We start from the raw sequence: 14,967 nt of genomic DNA, 5'->3' as shown, positions 1-14,967 counted from the left end.
TCGGCGGGGCAGCGCGGCCCCGGGCGGGCAGCAGGGCGGGGAGGCGCCGGCGGTGTGCGAGGCGGGGCTCGGGGGAGCCGGGCTGGCTGCTGCAGGCGGAGGGCGGGCGGGGAGAGAGCCGCCCTCCCTCGCCTCTTCTGGCGGCGGCCGGCGAGCAGCCCGCAGAGGGACGCGGGCTCCCGGCGCTCCCGCAGTAAGTGCCGTTCGCGGGCTGTGGGAGCGGGTTCGGGGCGGCACGGAGGGAGCGGGGCCGGCCCGCACTCGCGGGCGCAGCCGCGCGTTCGGCACGCTGCTGCCTTTTCTTATAAAAGCATAGCGAACGCATCCTGCCTGCCGCTCCTGCACATGCTGCCCTGGATCCCTGGCAGCGCTCCGGGCCGGGCTGGGCACTGGGGCTGGAGCAGCCTGGCACAGCGGGAGGTGTCCCTGCCATGGCAGGGTGGCACCGGAGCATCTTCAAGGTCTCTCCCAGCCGAACCGTGCTGGGATTTTATCATTCTGTGTGGAAGGCTCAAGAGCAGCACGGGTAGATGGGATACTGGGAAGAAATCCTTCCTGTGAGGGTGGGCAGGCCCTGGCACAGGTGCCCAGAGCAGCTGGGGCTGCCCCTGGATCCCTGGCAGTGCCCAGGGCCAGGCTGGACACTGGGAGTGGGAGCAGCCTGGGACAGTGGGAGATGTCCCTGCCATGGCAGGGATGGCACTGGATGGGCTTTAAAGCTCCCTTCCAACCTAAACCATTCCATGATTCTATGATCTTATACAGCAGCTTTCACTACCAAGTGCTCTCAGCCTCCTCCCCATTTTATTTAAGCTTTTGGATGGGGAATAAAATACCAAAAAAAAGGAGAGTGTGGCAGTTTTACAGAAGCGGTGCAGAGCCCCTGGCAGCTGTCCTGTGTACGGGTCATCCCTCTGCTCCCTGAGAGTGTCCCACAGCGAGAGGTCCAGCCTCAGGGTCTCCCTGTCCAGGACAGCTACTGGGTGCCTGTAGGTATCTATATATAATAAATAAGGAGGTTGCAGAGCTCATTAACTATATTTTTTTTCTTGGATGGAGCTGGTAGAAATAATATCTCTCATTATTAAAAAAAAACCCCAGAATTACTGGTAAAAAATAGCGCAGCTGTAGTTACACTGAACTTTGTAAAATGAAAGTAAGTTATTACTTCCGCTGAACGTACTCGTGGGACCATTGCTTGGTGTCCTGAGCTCCTCTGAGTTCTTGCCTCTGTTAAGCAGTCAGTAAATGCTTGTAAGCCTGATTCTACAGGAAAAGATGTAAATGTGTGTGTGGAGAGCTTGGGTTCAAAAGCAGCCAGATTTAGTCCCTCCCTGACTTCCTCTGGTGCTACTGTGAGCAGGTAGTACAGGTGTGCTGAGAGCAGCTCCTTCACCTGCTGCTGGCAGGCAGGGGCTCTCCTCCCCTCCAAAAGAGCTGCATTTTCTTCTCCTCCCTGCTCCTTTCCACCCTTTTCTTTTCCTCTCTTATTCTTGGTTACAGTTCTTCCGTAATTTTCAGTGATGAGCAGTGACTGGTTAGCCAGTAAAGACTTGGTCTGATGGTTCAGGATCTTTCTGTGTTAATATGTAAAGCAAAGTCCAGTATTGCCCCTTCAACAGCAATAACCAGAATATTATTCATATTAACATTAGGCATTAGCAGTTTACTTAGTCTGAAGTTGGATGGAAGTTTTGAGTTGGCACAAGTGTGCATAAAAAATGATTCACACCCCTTGTATCTAATTGGTAGCTTTACTTTAGTTGTGTATATGTGGATTTACACTTTGTTTTGCTTAATTATGTGTGTGCACAGGAGCACAGTAGTAATAACAATGTTGTGCCCTAGACCTTGCTGCATAACGTAGTATTTTCTCTAGGGATCCATTTCTACCTGCTGGCTGTCCCTGACAGGAATTTAGGAAGCTGGCAGGATGTGGTCAGTGCAGAGGCCATTCATGCAGAGCAGTTTTCCAAAGGACAGCTCCTGCAGGTTCCTTGCTGCTGCCTGCTTTGCCTCCACACAAGTCTCTGCAAGCTTTAGCAAACATTTGAAAGAAATGTGGGGTTTCTGCTGTCAGTCTGCAGTTGTGACTTTCACCTTCCACTCGTAGCTGATGGTTTCAAAACAGGGCTTGGCATTTGCAAGTAGCTCAGTTAGGCAATATCTTCCTTGTGCTGGTGCTTGTTTGTGTGCTGGCAAATGGGACCTGGGGAGTTATTCTGCCTTTCTTTGGGCTGGGTACCCTCAGTCCCAACCAGAGCTCTGCCAGCCTGGCTGTACAGATTAACTGAGCCACTCTCTGTTCTTGGCCTCGTGGCTGTACTTGGCACCTGGGCTTTGCAGGGATTAGCTGTGTCATGGTGGGTGTGCTCCTGCAGCCACTGGGAGCACAGGATGTCAGCACCAGGGTGCTGATCCCTGCCCCTGCCACCCTCCTGGGACCCGCTGGGAGAGGGACACCACAGCCAACGTGGGAAACGGGAGCAGGCTGGGCTCTGCTCCCAGGGAACAGGGACAGGAGCAGAGGGAACGGCCTCAGGCTGGCCCAGGGTGGACAGCAGCAGGAATTTCCCCATGGAAAGGGGCTTAGGGACTGGAACTGCCCAGGGAGGGTTGCAGTGCCCATCCCTGGAGGTGTCCCAGGAACTCCTGGAGGCGGCACTCGGGGCTCTGGGCTGGGGACAGGGTGGGCATCAGGCACAGCTGGGACTCCATGGGCTGGGAGGGCTTTCCCAACCTCAGTATTTCTGGGGATTCTGTGACATAAAAATTAAAGGGTGGAAAAAGAAAGCTGAAGCAAGTGGGGCAGAAGTAGATCACCCTTTAAGGAAGGATTCCTGCACTTCCACTGCTCCGTGGGTGCTTGTGGATCACTGGGGCCACTTGGGGTAAACCTTGCAGAGCAGAGACCACAGAGCTGTTTGCAGCAGCAGCTGTTGGGCTCTAGGGCTCCACTAATTAGCTCTTGGTAATGGAGATGCAGCCTATTTCTTCCAAAAAGCTTCACTTTAGGAAATAGCTTTTGTTACGTAAGGAACCGACAGTTTGTAATCAGAGCTCTTCCACAACATCACAGTATTGATTTTGGAAACATTCCATCTCCCTAAATGGCTCTCTCTGGGCCAGGCTCCCGAGCGAGCGTGTAGCTCTGTCTCCAGGGGTTTCCAGGTGAACTCACCCCGAATCACAGCCAGATCCTGTGGATGGAGTCCAAAGTCTTGGCCTGGATTGTTTTTATTTGCTTTGCAAAGCTTCTGAAGCGAAGCACTGATTCTGATTTCAGAGTGATTCTGAACGCAGGCCCCTCCTCCAGGGTTAGATTTGCATGTGCTATCAGGTCTCAATCTGTATCCCAGGATATAAAACTAGGCTACTTCCTTGCCACGCCTAAGTATCCGCCTAGTTTGTAGCTATTTTTTGAGCAGGTTCCTGTTTGTGTGTGCAGGTATATGTCCAGTCTTGTAAAAAGCAAAACACCTTGTTTTCTAGCCCCTGCTCCTTGAGTCTTTGGCTAGGCAGTGGAAGCAAGAGCGTGGATAAAGTGCCAGTGTTGGGATCAAGTTGAACTGGCAGACTGTCTATTCCAATATCCTCATTAAAAATGAGGGGAATGAGGAATATATATAAAAAAGGGAAAAACAGCTATAAATTAACTGTATCTGACAAGAGCATTTCTTTCTAGTGGCAGTAATTGGCTTACAGTCATTGTATTGTGTGTGTGTTGATGGCTGATATTAACCCCCACCAGCAGTGAAAACAAGAGTGACTATTTGAGAAGTTTAAGTTAAAACAACATTGGCACAAGAACACAAAAGTATGGAAATCATCCTGCACGCATTAGTCAGTGATCAGGCTGGAGACCAGGACAGGAGGGAATTGAAATATTTTCATCTAGAACTTGATAAATATATTGTAATGTTTGTATGCTGGGAAAGCTCAAAAGACCTGTTGACATTGGAGTCTTTGTATTCCTGTTAGTGCTTAGATACAGTCCTTGTGATTACAGCCATCCCTGTCTGCAGTGTTGCCTCATCCCCAGAGATATGCTACTGTCTGTGGCAAGACTATTGCTATTGAGATTCCAAGAGGGATTTGCACAGAGGACTTTTCCCCTCATCATCTCCAAGTGGGAGGGTGATGAAGCAGAAGAAAAAGAAGTGGTTAGGCTAAAATTGAAACACTAGACATTCGAAAGAGAAGCTAAAAAAGTTTGTTCCTTGTGGGACAGAGTTCACAGCAGTTGTCCTGCCATCTAAAGCAGGGTGGGAGTATCTTGGTGTCTGAGTACTGAAGGCAGATGAAGCCGTTGGAAGCAGTAGGACCAAGAGGAGGAATGAGGATAAGATACCTATTTTCTGCTTTGTTTCTCCTTTATTTCTGTGCCTGACAAGTGCTACAACCACTTTTGGGCATGGGAGCTGAGCTGGTTGCCTGTACTGGAGCGTGGGAAGGACTTTCCCCATATAGTGAAGTGCTGCTTGGCTTCCACTTCCCGGCACAGGGTGGCCTGGGGGGATTGGAGTTCAGGTCCTGCATGCAGGGTGTTACATAGCTGTGGGGTGGCCCTGTGAGCTGAATGGATATCGCAGGTTGTGTTCCTGTGCTTGGCTGGAGAGGTGGGCTTGGATAATGACTTCAATTGCAATGCCCTGCCTTGTGCTTGAGAGCCCAGGGTGACCAGGGAGGCTGCAGGGGAGGCTCTGGAGGGTGGATGTGTCTGTGCTGTGGTGGGACCCTCTGGAGCCCTTCCTTGGCAGAGATCCTCACCAGAGATCCTCACCAGAGATCTGCCTTGAGGGGAAGCATCTCCAGCTTGGGTTGGTTTAGCTTTATTCAGTTCCTTTCCAGCTGCTTCAGTTGCTGTGGCCTGTCATCCCGTGTAACATTAACCTCTCCCAGCACTCCAAGGCACCGAGACAGCTTGCTAGATGACCTGCTTAAGAGTATGCTAATTGGGCTATTTTCTGATTACATCCCCTTTTCTTGTTAGTTGGCCACTTCCTGCACTGACACACCCTGGTACTGCCGGTAACAGACCAGTACAGCTTTAAAGGCTGAAAGTACCCCAGTCAGAGCTTAACTTGCTGGCCTTGCTGCTGCTGTCACCGTGGCCGCCTTGAGTGGTCCTGGACAGGGATGAGAGCTGGGTTGGAGGGAGCTGAGGGTAGCACTGCAGCTCCTTGGAGAGGCAGGAGCAGTGCAGGACTCAGCTCAGCGTGGAGGAACACCAGTCTGTGCCTCTCATCGTCAAAACTTACCTGAGCAGCTTTGGGAAGGAAGGAATTAGACAATGCTCCTGCGCCAATGGCAGGTTATGCAAACCATAGTGGAGGTGATTATAAGTTTTCTATTTTTAAGCCTTGCATGGAGTGACTCACTTTATTAGACGTGTTCGTTTGCAATGGAATGCGAAGCGCCCGGATTCCATGGCAATGGCCTCGTAAGGCACACGGGTATCCAGCATAACAGATTGGGTTTCTCCTCCCAATTTTCGGGTTGTGCGTCTGGGAGCCGCATCTGATGGCAGCGCGGGGCGGCTCACGCTGCTGCGGCACAGCCCTGCAGCCTCCATCCATCTGTCCCTCCACTTCTGCTGCAATAGCATCCTGCCTCGCCCTCCTCATGGCTCTGGGGCTGCGCTCCCACCGTTCCCCTTCCCTCGTTCTTTCATTCTTTCCCCAGCTTTGGCCATGGCTTGCTCAGCTCCAGCCCCATGTCTCTGTAGTTAGGAGTAGTTCCCCTTCCCTCGTTCTTTCATTCTTTCCCCAGCTTTGGCCATGGCTTGCTCAGCTCCAGCCCCATGTCTCTGTAATTAGGAGGTACCCGAGTGGAGAAGCGCTGGCGATAGCGGTGTTTCCCTTTCAGCCAGCTGCTGCCCGGGTGGGAGTGGGTTGCACAATCCCAGGAGCATCCAGACAGCAGTCTGGCAGCTGGCTGGGCCGGGCGTTACGGGAAGTAAGGAAGGCAAGTCACTCCCAGGAGCAGTGCCAGCCTGGTGAGGGCTGCGGGTGGCAGAGGTGTGCCATGTGGGATGCGCTGTGCGGAGGCATCTGCTGGGGGTGGCTGTTCAAATCCCTTCTTCAAAAACCGGGGTGTAAGTGGTGCCTTGCAGGGTTTTGGGGTTGGAAGCAAAGCAGTGTAAGGAGTGCATTAACTGCTGAAGTGGAGCCCTTGCCTTTGACACAGCAGGTCCAGGGCCTGACACCTGGGGAGGGTCACCTGGGGACCTCGCCGAGGTAGGGAGCAGGTCACCAGCCTGGTCTGGAGTGGGAGACTCCTCTGGGAGTGGCTGTTCCATGTTGCTATAGTCCAAGTGAGTGTGACTGATGGTTAAGGAATGCACCAAGGACTTCCTACTGTGACCAGGGTTTGTATTAACTTTTGGAAATTGAAAGCAGGAACTTGTGCTGATAAATCTTTTGTGTAGTTTCCATTTTGTGTAGACTGCTCTCCCTGCCCCTTTGTGTCCTTTCAAGTTTAAAGCCTATTTCTTCTTATCATGAATCCTTTAATAGCGGTTTGAGCTAATGTCCCTCTGAATCTTCACCAGTGCTCAGCTGTTCCTGGGAACTGTTCCCTGGGGATATTGAACTCCTTGGACAGATCACTCTATGCAGTAGCTACTCCTTGTGACGTGCTCCTGGCTCTTCCCACGCCAGCCAAGGGCTCCTGCTCCTGCCACAGCTTGTTCTAGAGCCTGTCAGGGACCTCAGCCCACCCTCCAGGTGAGGCCATAGGTCCAAAGGTGCCATTTATGGCTTCTATTGAAATCAAGGGTAAGGCTTAACATGCAGATTTACTGTGTCAGATGGCACTGACAGCGCCGAAACACTCTGAGCCGCTTTTAAAGGTGATTCAGAATATTTGCGTGATGGAAAGATGTCATTCTGACTGTAGTGCTTCTCATGCTGGTTGCTATTATAATTTTCATTAAAATAAAATCCCATTTCTGTCACAAGCTATTGATCTCAGCTTGGAAGAGAGGCAGGTCTCAGTGTCTGCTCCCAGAAGAGGAGGGGTTTGTGAGCGTGGGCTCTTCCCTGGTACAGCCTCCGTGGAACCACATGGACTGCATTCCTTCCCTGTCACCTGCCCTCGGGTGTATCCTGCTCAGAGCTGGCAGCAGCCTTCCTCAGCCGTCTGGGACAGAGCTGGGGGAAAACCCACCAGTGTGTGCTCAGAGCCTCTCCTTTCCCTGTGGCTTGTGGCCACCAGGCAGTGTTCAGGTCATCCTTTCCAGAGGAGACCTCGTGTGCCACTTGCTGCCTGCAGAGCCGTTCCTTTCGGGAGGAACCAGAGCTGTGCGGTGCCCTGGCAGAGCCTGGGGCAGCCTGGTGCCAGCAGTGCCCAGGCTCTGCCCCCCTGCAGTGTCCTGAGCTCACCCAGCCTCATCCAAACCCATCCTCAGACATGCGGGCTCACGTTCCCGGGATGCAATTGAGCTGCTCCAGGTGTAAAAGCACAGTCTGCTTGGAATGCCTGTCTGGCTCTGTGCTAGAGTGGCTTATGCTAAGCCCTATTTTCCTTTCTCTCCTGAATAAGCTTCTCTTAGGGATGGTGAGCAAGATTGATGTGGCAATTTGAGCAGCTGGTCTGCTGGGAGAGTTCCTTTCTCGGGAGAATTGCCTGTAATCGGCTCTCAGCTCCGAGGAGAGCTAATGCAACACGCCCCGGGGCCAGGCAAGGAGTGGGGAGCCCTGAGGCACTGAGGGAGTCCCTTTCTGGGTGTTAGAGATGCTACCTGCAGGAGGAAAGTGGCAAAGCTGTGCCCCGTGGCATGTCTGATGTCCCTTCAGCTGGAACAGCTGTATCCCCCTGGGTATAGGTGACAGTCACTGAGCTTCTTGGTCAGTGGTTTGTGTACCTTGTGCTCGAATTCCATGGAGAGGAATGCTGTAACTGGCAGGTGTGTCCCTGGTGTCCGAAGTGAAGTCTCAGGACAGGTCCAAGGCAAGCTGCAAGTCTTGGCCTTCTGTCCACGATCCCTTACACAGTTTGTACACACAGCAGCTCTGCATTGAGTGCCTGCACCAGAAATTGCGTGGGGGATTTCCCCCACGCTGGGTGTTCTGCAGGCAAAGTGCTCAGGGAATGAGGTCAAGGTTTGGATTGGGAGGGACTTCAAAATTCATCTCGTTCCATGGCAGGGACACCTCCCACTGTCCCAGGCTGCTCCAAGCCCCCGTGTCCAACCTGGCCTGGGACAGTGGCAGGGATCCCGGGGCCCACAGCTGCTCTGGGCACACTGTGCCAGGGCCTGCCCACCCTGACAACCAGGAATTCCTTCCTTTGAGGCATTCCAGCCTGGGAACATGTTTCCATGCCCAGCCTGGCATGGGGAGCTGGCTCCCTGCTGCTGACCCGGGGCTGCTCCCCACGCCTGGTAAGAGCTGGTGCTGCAATATTGGCACAGGGCTGCACACACACAGCCTGCCCCTGCTTTAAGGCTCGTTGGTGCTAAATCACTGTCTGGGGACTGCTGGGGAGTGTGGCCAGGACGGGGTGTCCCGGGTGTCCCAGGTGGGAGGGATGCTGTCCCTGACAGCTCCAGCCCCGCGCCAGGGAGCACGGAGCAGGCTGGGCCTGCTTAACATTCAGGTCAGCCCCGTGCACATTTGGCATTCAGGATCCGAACACTGGGTCTGTTAGGAATTTGCCTGACCCACATAGGGCTGGTTGCAAGCCCTGTGGAGCTGGGTGTGAAGTGCCACCGAGTGCTGTCCCTGTGCGTGCTGCCGCTTCTCTGCGGGCCCTGCTCCTGTGCAGCCGGGGTAGGACGGGCTGGGCTCTGGGCAGCTCCTGCTGCCTCCTGCCAGGCTGCAGGCACTGCAGCAGGGGTCTCGTGGGACGGGCAGGGCGCTGCCGGAGGTGGGGAGGAGGATCAGATCTGCTGTGCTGTTGGGACGAGGGTTTGGTGGCACTGTGGCTGGGGACAGGCTGTTCCTGGTCTGCCTTTCCGTGGGACTGGCCGTAGCTGTCACACTCAGGGTCACTGTGGGGTGTGCATACCTACTCTGATCTAAATACTCTTTCATCCTTCAGCTTTCTCAGCAAACACCAGAGCACTGTGGCTTGCCTCTGTCTAGACTTTGTTTAGAAGTTACTAATATTGCAGTGAAAATCTCTAATTAAGACATTGCTACCCTAAATTTCAACTTGTCACAACGTTGTCATTAGTTTCTCCAAATGGTTTATTCTGTGTGTACCAGATCCTGACATGGTAAAACTGCCAATTAATTTTTATCTTCTTTTCTTCCAGTAAAAAATGGCATTTCAGAAGGCAGTGAAAGGAACTGCTCTCATTGGAGGAGGTGCCATAGCAACAGTTTTTGGCCTCTCTCAATTTTCTCAGCATAGAAACAAACACGTAAGTATTAATTACGATTTTTGATAAAATAGGAAACTTAAAATCTGTCACAGCATATGTCAGGCTTGTACAAATAGTTTTTAAAAAATGACCTTTGGCTGCCACTGGGGGCTTTACTTAGTTGCAGGAGGAGTGGAAAGACCTGACTGAAGTAAAAGCGCTGTCTGCGCAGCGTTTTCAAGCTGAGAAGCTGGAATTGAAACCACCAGCATTACCTCTGGACATCCCAGCCTCAGCACAGTGCTGGGTTCCCGGGGCAGGGGACAGGACGTGTGCCAGGCAGGCACAGGGCAGGCTGCTGGTGCCTCTGGTGGGCACAGCCCAGCCCCGTGGGCCGGGGTCCCTGCAGGGCTGTGCCCCAGCTGAGGGGCCATGGACACAGTCAGTTCCCCCAGCAGGGCAGGCTGGTGCTGGAGCCCTGTCCCAGGAAAGCAGCACACCCCGTGTCAGTCTGTGTGCTGGAGAAAACAGATTTCCCTGGGTGTCTGCTCCTCCCAGCAGGGCTGGAGTGCCTGTGCTCTTGAGCTCCCTTCTTCATCATTGCACCATGGACTTGTTAGGGTTGGCAAATTCCTCCAAGACCGTAACCATTCCCCCAGCACTGCCACAGCCACCATGACCCATGTCCCCACATCCACATCAGTGTTTCAATCCCTTTTCTGGCTGTTTCTGTGGGGAGGAGGAGCAGCTGGGAATGAGATGAGTCATGTCTGGGGAGCCAAGCTGGGAAGTGGATAAGGCAAGATTCTTATGGCTTCAGATACTGTTGCAGAAAATAAACCCCAGCATTTCAAGTGAGCTCCCCATCGGGCTGCCTGCCTTGCTCCAAGCTGGTAATGTTCTCTCCAGAGTCTTTATCCCAGGGTTTTACAGCCTGCCTTCATTACTGTCAGAAATGGCAGCTGCAGCTTTTAGGACTGCTAAATAAGAGGGGGTGGAAGGGAAAAGTCACCTGGAGAGCTCACTTGTTGCATATTGTCTGCAACACTCCAGAATTCAGGGAATTCCTCTTTTCTGGGGATGGATGGCCTCTATGAACTTCCAGAGACAGATTAATCCCCAGGGTTTTACAGAGCATGATCATGGAGTCAAAATTACAGAACCACTTGTGCTTTTATCCCAACTAATTTTTCTGTGCACACACATCTGCTGGCATTTTGGGTCCCATTTATGCAACTGGAATTGAGTCATTGAATCCCAGAGCAGTGTGGACTGGAAGGAGCCTTAAAGCTCATGTCATTCCAGCCCTGCCCCTGGGTCCCCAAGGCCAGGCTGGACAGGGCTGGGAGCAGCCTGGGACAGTGGAAGGTGTCCCTGCCATGGCTGGGGTGGCACTGGGTGGGATTTAAGGTCCCTTCCCACCCAAAGCATTCTGGAATTCTGTAATTTGGCCTGGAACACTCAGACACCTGCATGGCCCAGCACTGCCAGCACTGATGGGGACACAGAGCTGGAAGTACCAGATCCTCCTGCTCCCTGACTGCATAGGTGCATTCTGGTTCTGGGCTTTATTTAATGCATCTCATTAAATAATAAATAATAAATAATAAATAATAAATAATAAATAATAAATAATAAATAATAATCCACCTCAGCAGGCTGGTGCCAGGAGTGAGATGGGGTGTTCTTGGACATGCCAGCTGGAACTGGAGACCACTGGGGGCTTTCCCCTCCCCTCTCCCCTCATGATCACTAAGGGGAAAGGCAGTGCTTTGGTTTGGAGTTATAGGATTCTGCTGTCCTTTCCCAGTCCTGCTCTTCCTGGTGTGTGAGTGCGTTGTTGGTCAGTAGGAATTGCTCAGCAAGGTGAATCCAATAGTGTGATAACATGATAATGCATCAGGGCCTGCTTTGGGGAGTTCTAATTACTGTATTTTTTTTGTTTAAATGAATAAGGATGATGAATTTGACTCTGCAAACCTACCTGGAGATTTACAGTAGCAAATTAACGAGAGCACTGGATTATGGATTACTAGATCACTTTATAACTTGATGATTAAATTCAAACTGCCAAACTAAATTCCTCTCACTAAGAGTGTAATCAAAACCATTCAGGGAACTCTTGCCTGAGAAATTGTAGATATAAACAGCAATTGCTTATTTCAGTAAACACACTTGTTCACTGCCAAACTAATCACGTTACTGCAGATGGAATCCCTGTGTGCAGCTTTTCTTCACTCCCCCATTTAATTGACAGCAAGATGCATCATATCTATATCAATTCCTGGTACTAATCACTCTGCTTATATTCCAGGGCTAATCTGCACACTCTGGCTATACCAGGGGCTGGATCCTGGGGACTCTGCTCTGGGCTCTGCTAGGAGCCATCTGTTGTAAATAATGGGTTTAAAAGCAAACCTAGACATGGAGTCAAACCCACCTGATGCCAGTATTTCTTGAACTCCAAACCTGTCTTTTCTGGTGTTCTGTTATTTTCCTGGAGTTAAGTAGTATGCTAGGAAATTTCTCAGGAAATGTAGTGCAAACTAAATTAGGAGGTGGGGATTTTCCTTCTGCAGAGCTGGTGGAAGTTGATCCCATGTCACTGAGCTTGATCAGCCAAACCAAACACATGCAAGATAGGGTGTTTTTAGTGTTCCCAGTCACTGCTTGTCACTGCTGTCTGGCAGTGGCAGGGTGGCCTTTAAGGTCCCTTCCAGCCCAAACCCTCCTGGGATTCTGTTATATATGTTTTTATTGTACTTTGGGGATATAAAAGTTTTATAGCAGTGCTGGAGCTGACAGAGCCAGTGAGAGAGCAGGGCAAGAGGCAGGAGCACATAGGGATGGGCACAACTCCATGGCCAGAAGAATAACGAGGCAGCTGAGTTTCCTTGGGGCTCCCAAACTTCGTCCCTGCTCTGGTGATCTGTGCCAGCAGGCACATGTTAGTGTGCCAACAGCAGGCTCATCAGGAGTCACTGGTCTGCTCCCAGCCCCAGGAGTGCCCATCTGTGCCAGCAGGCACATGTTAGTGTGCCAACAGCAGGCTCATCAGGAGTCACCCTGATGAGTGCTGATGATTCCCCAGGAGTGCCTGGGGAGCTGAGGCTGTTTGAGGGCTCTGTGTGAGGGCTGCTGTGCCTGTGAGCACCGGGCACTGAGCACAGACTGCTGCCTTTGCAGCTGGGGCACAGCTGGGCACAGCTGGGCACTGCAGCTCTGTGGGCTGGGGGACAGGGCTGATCCCACAGGATCACCACGCTTGGGAGGATTTCTTATAACTCTTTTCTTTCTCGTCCCCAGTCCCTCTGCAGCTCTCCTGGAGCCCCTTCAGGCCCTGCCGGGGGCTCTGAGCTCTGCCTGGAGCCTTCCCTTCTCCAGGGGAGCATTCCCAGCTCTCCCAGCCTGGCCCCAGAGCAGAGGGGCTGCAGCCCTGGAGCAGCTCCAGGATTAGATCCTCAGTGTGAGGTGGAGGACTCTGTCTCCAGCCCCACTTTCCCCACGGTTGCATTGTGCCACACCAGCAGTGACAGTGGCTGCTGCTGTCCTAAGGGATTCTCATGAGCTGCTTGCATTATAGTCAGTATCACCCCTGATTGCAGGAGCAGCCTGCCCATTCATTATCTTTGGAATATGCACTTCCTTGAGTCATGGCTACTAGCTTTTCGATTTTATTTTCAGCTCTATAGTAGAGAGAGGGACACAGAACTAATGCATTTAAATCATGATACTGCTGAGGAATGAGCAAATAATTCTGAACAAAAATATTTAGGCTGCATGCACCATATAATCTGAACTGAGGCTTTTTGTGCTTGGCTGGAAAGGAGTTTCTGTGGTTTGTCACTTGAATTTTTATTAGTCTGCTCTTTCCTGTCTGGGAGATCTGGGCAGAAGCTATTCTGCATAGTTAAGTTTGCCATTTGGCCTGGAGACTGGCCTAAATTAGGTATTAAATTAGGGTTAAACAGGTTTTTCTGGTGTTCAAAGTGTTTATAATTTCCAAGAAAGTCTGGAAATTTTTAGAATTCAGTTTAAGTTGACGTTAGCAGCAGAGAGCTTTCAGAGACTGCTCAAACCCTCCCTGCTTGAGCCATGGTCCCTGGTAGGTGGCTGAGCATCAGCCCTTCTCTCCACAGTCACTGCACAGACAGCAGCATTGGCTCTGGGAATATCAGCCCAAAGAGATCCCCAGGGCCATTCCAGGAAAATGGAACGTGTCTGCAAACTGCCACATTGTTAAGCTTTGTCACTTAAACGTTATATTTTAACGTGCTGTAGGACATAAACTGCATTGCTTAGAAGTCTCTCAAAAAGAGGTGAAATCAGAGTTTCTTGGGTGTTTCAGGGCACTACGTTTGACAATCACATCACTGCTGAACCTCATAAACTTGAGCTTGGATTAATGCCACTGCATGAGATGTGAAATGTACACTCAGCTCTGCGTCCTTTGCTGTGGTGAATTTTTTGGTAGAGAGTCCAGAGCCCAGCCCTGTGTCTGTTTATTAAAATGCTTAATTGTAGTGTTTATTAAAATAATAACAGCGTCCTGTAACATTGGAGAGTTCCTAAAGTGATGAATACAGGTGGTAACACTTGAGTGCAGTGCTACATTGAGGTGGGCAAGGTGAAGGAAAGGTGTGGTAGCACCTCATGGATTTAGTGCTGTTTGCTCCTCAGTGTTTGACACGATGTGATTGTTAAAAGTGGGGGAAGTGGCTGGGAATAAGTGGTTAATAACCTTTGTGGTTCTAGAAGAGGCTGTGTTTGGGCGGTCTGTCCCCATGTGTGTGTGCAGAACAAAGCCAGGGCCTCATGGCTGTGCTCCACCTTTGCAGGGCGCCTTGGTGCAGGTTCAGGCTGAAGAAGGTGTTCCAGTGAGGAAGGAGCACCTCCCCAGCAGAGAGCAGCAGCTGGCGGCCCTGCAGAGCGGCGCGGAGTTCGATGTGCTCGTCATCGGCGGGGGAGCCACGGGCTGTGGCTGTGCCCTGGACGCAGCCACCCGAGGTGAGGCTCACCTGCAGGCTCCCTTTGGGGCGCCTGGCCTACAGCCAGCTCCTCAGACGGGCTTTTCTGAAGTTCTCAGAGGCAGAGGGCTGGTTATCCTGGCTGGGAGACCTGTTCTCGGAAGGCAGGAGGAGCCTGAGGAAGGTCACGCAGCAGATCCGTGCTCCTGTTGCCCCACCTTGGGGAACTGGCCAGAGCAGGGAGCCCTGAAGCTCTCAGGCTCTGTAACCTGGACATGTCCTCAGGAACAGAGGCAAAACCCCAGGAGAGCCTTTTGAGCTGGGAAACACCTGCCCAGCAGGTGTTACATGAAATGGATAAAGCAGTAGGGACTGACCACAGGCAGATAAGTCCAAATTCCAGCCTGGTTGTTATATTTAATAACACGGGACAAAGATCTTCTCACTTCTGCCTCTGCTGTGCTTTGGCAGAAAATGCAGTTGTAAAGCAGACAGGAATTATTACAGTTAATCTCTGTTTATCCTTTTCTTGGGTATACTGGTTATATCAGTAGGTCTCTGAGGTGTGAAATATTCACGGGCATTTGGTTAATGAGTTGTGTCTCGTTGCTGTTCATTCATGGAACTTGCTCTTTTATCGTGTTTGCTTCGCTTAACAACAAATTTTGCTTTTCGTGTGTTTGATAAATC

The 14,967-nt window shown here is 51.6% G+C and overlaps 1 protein-coding gene across 2 annotated transcripts in view; it reads left to right on the top strand.

Moving 5' to 3' along the window:
* The first annotated feature begins 19 nt into the window (after positions 1-19).
* The window catches only part of GPD2 (glycerol-3-phosphate dehydrogenase 2), a 44,497-nt gene continuing 29,549 nt past the window's right edge, over positions 20-14,967 (top strand). Inside the window, exons 1-3 of one of the 2 annotated variants that reach the window (XM_039698669.1) lie at positions 20-193; positions 9,263-9,370; positions 14,149-14,317. In XM_039698669.1, coding sequence (XP_039554603.1) covers positions 9,269-9,370; positions 14,149-14,317 — 271 coding nt within the window. In that variant the 5' untranslated portion in view covers positions 20-193; positions 9,263-9,268. Of the gene's footprint in view, positions 194-8,719; positions 8,775-9,262; positions 9,371-14,148; positions 14,318-14,967 lie in introns of those variants that run through there. The other variant, XM_039698670.1, reaches the window with a different exon arrangement.

The sequence above is a fragment of the Passer montanus genome, unplaced genomic scaffold, assembly GCF_014805655.1.
Source record: "Passer montanus isolate IOZ18808 unplaced genomic scaffold, ASM1480565v1 scaffold128, whole genome shotgun sequence".
In the NCBI taxonomy this organism is placed as follows: domain Eukaryota; kingdom Metazoa; phylum Chordata; class Aves; order Passeriformes; family Passeridae; genus Passer; species Passer montanus.
Note: the sequence above shows the minus strand (reverse complement) of the source record. Positions and strands in the feature narration are given on the sequence as shown.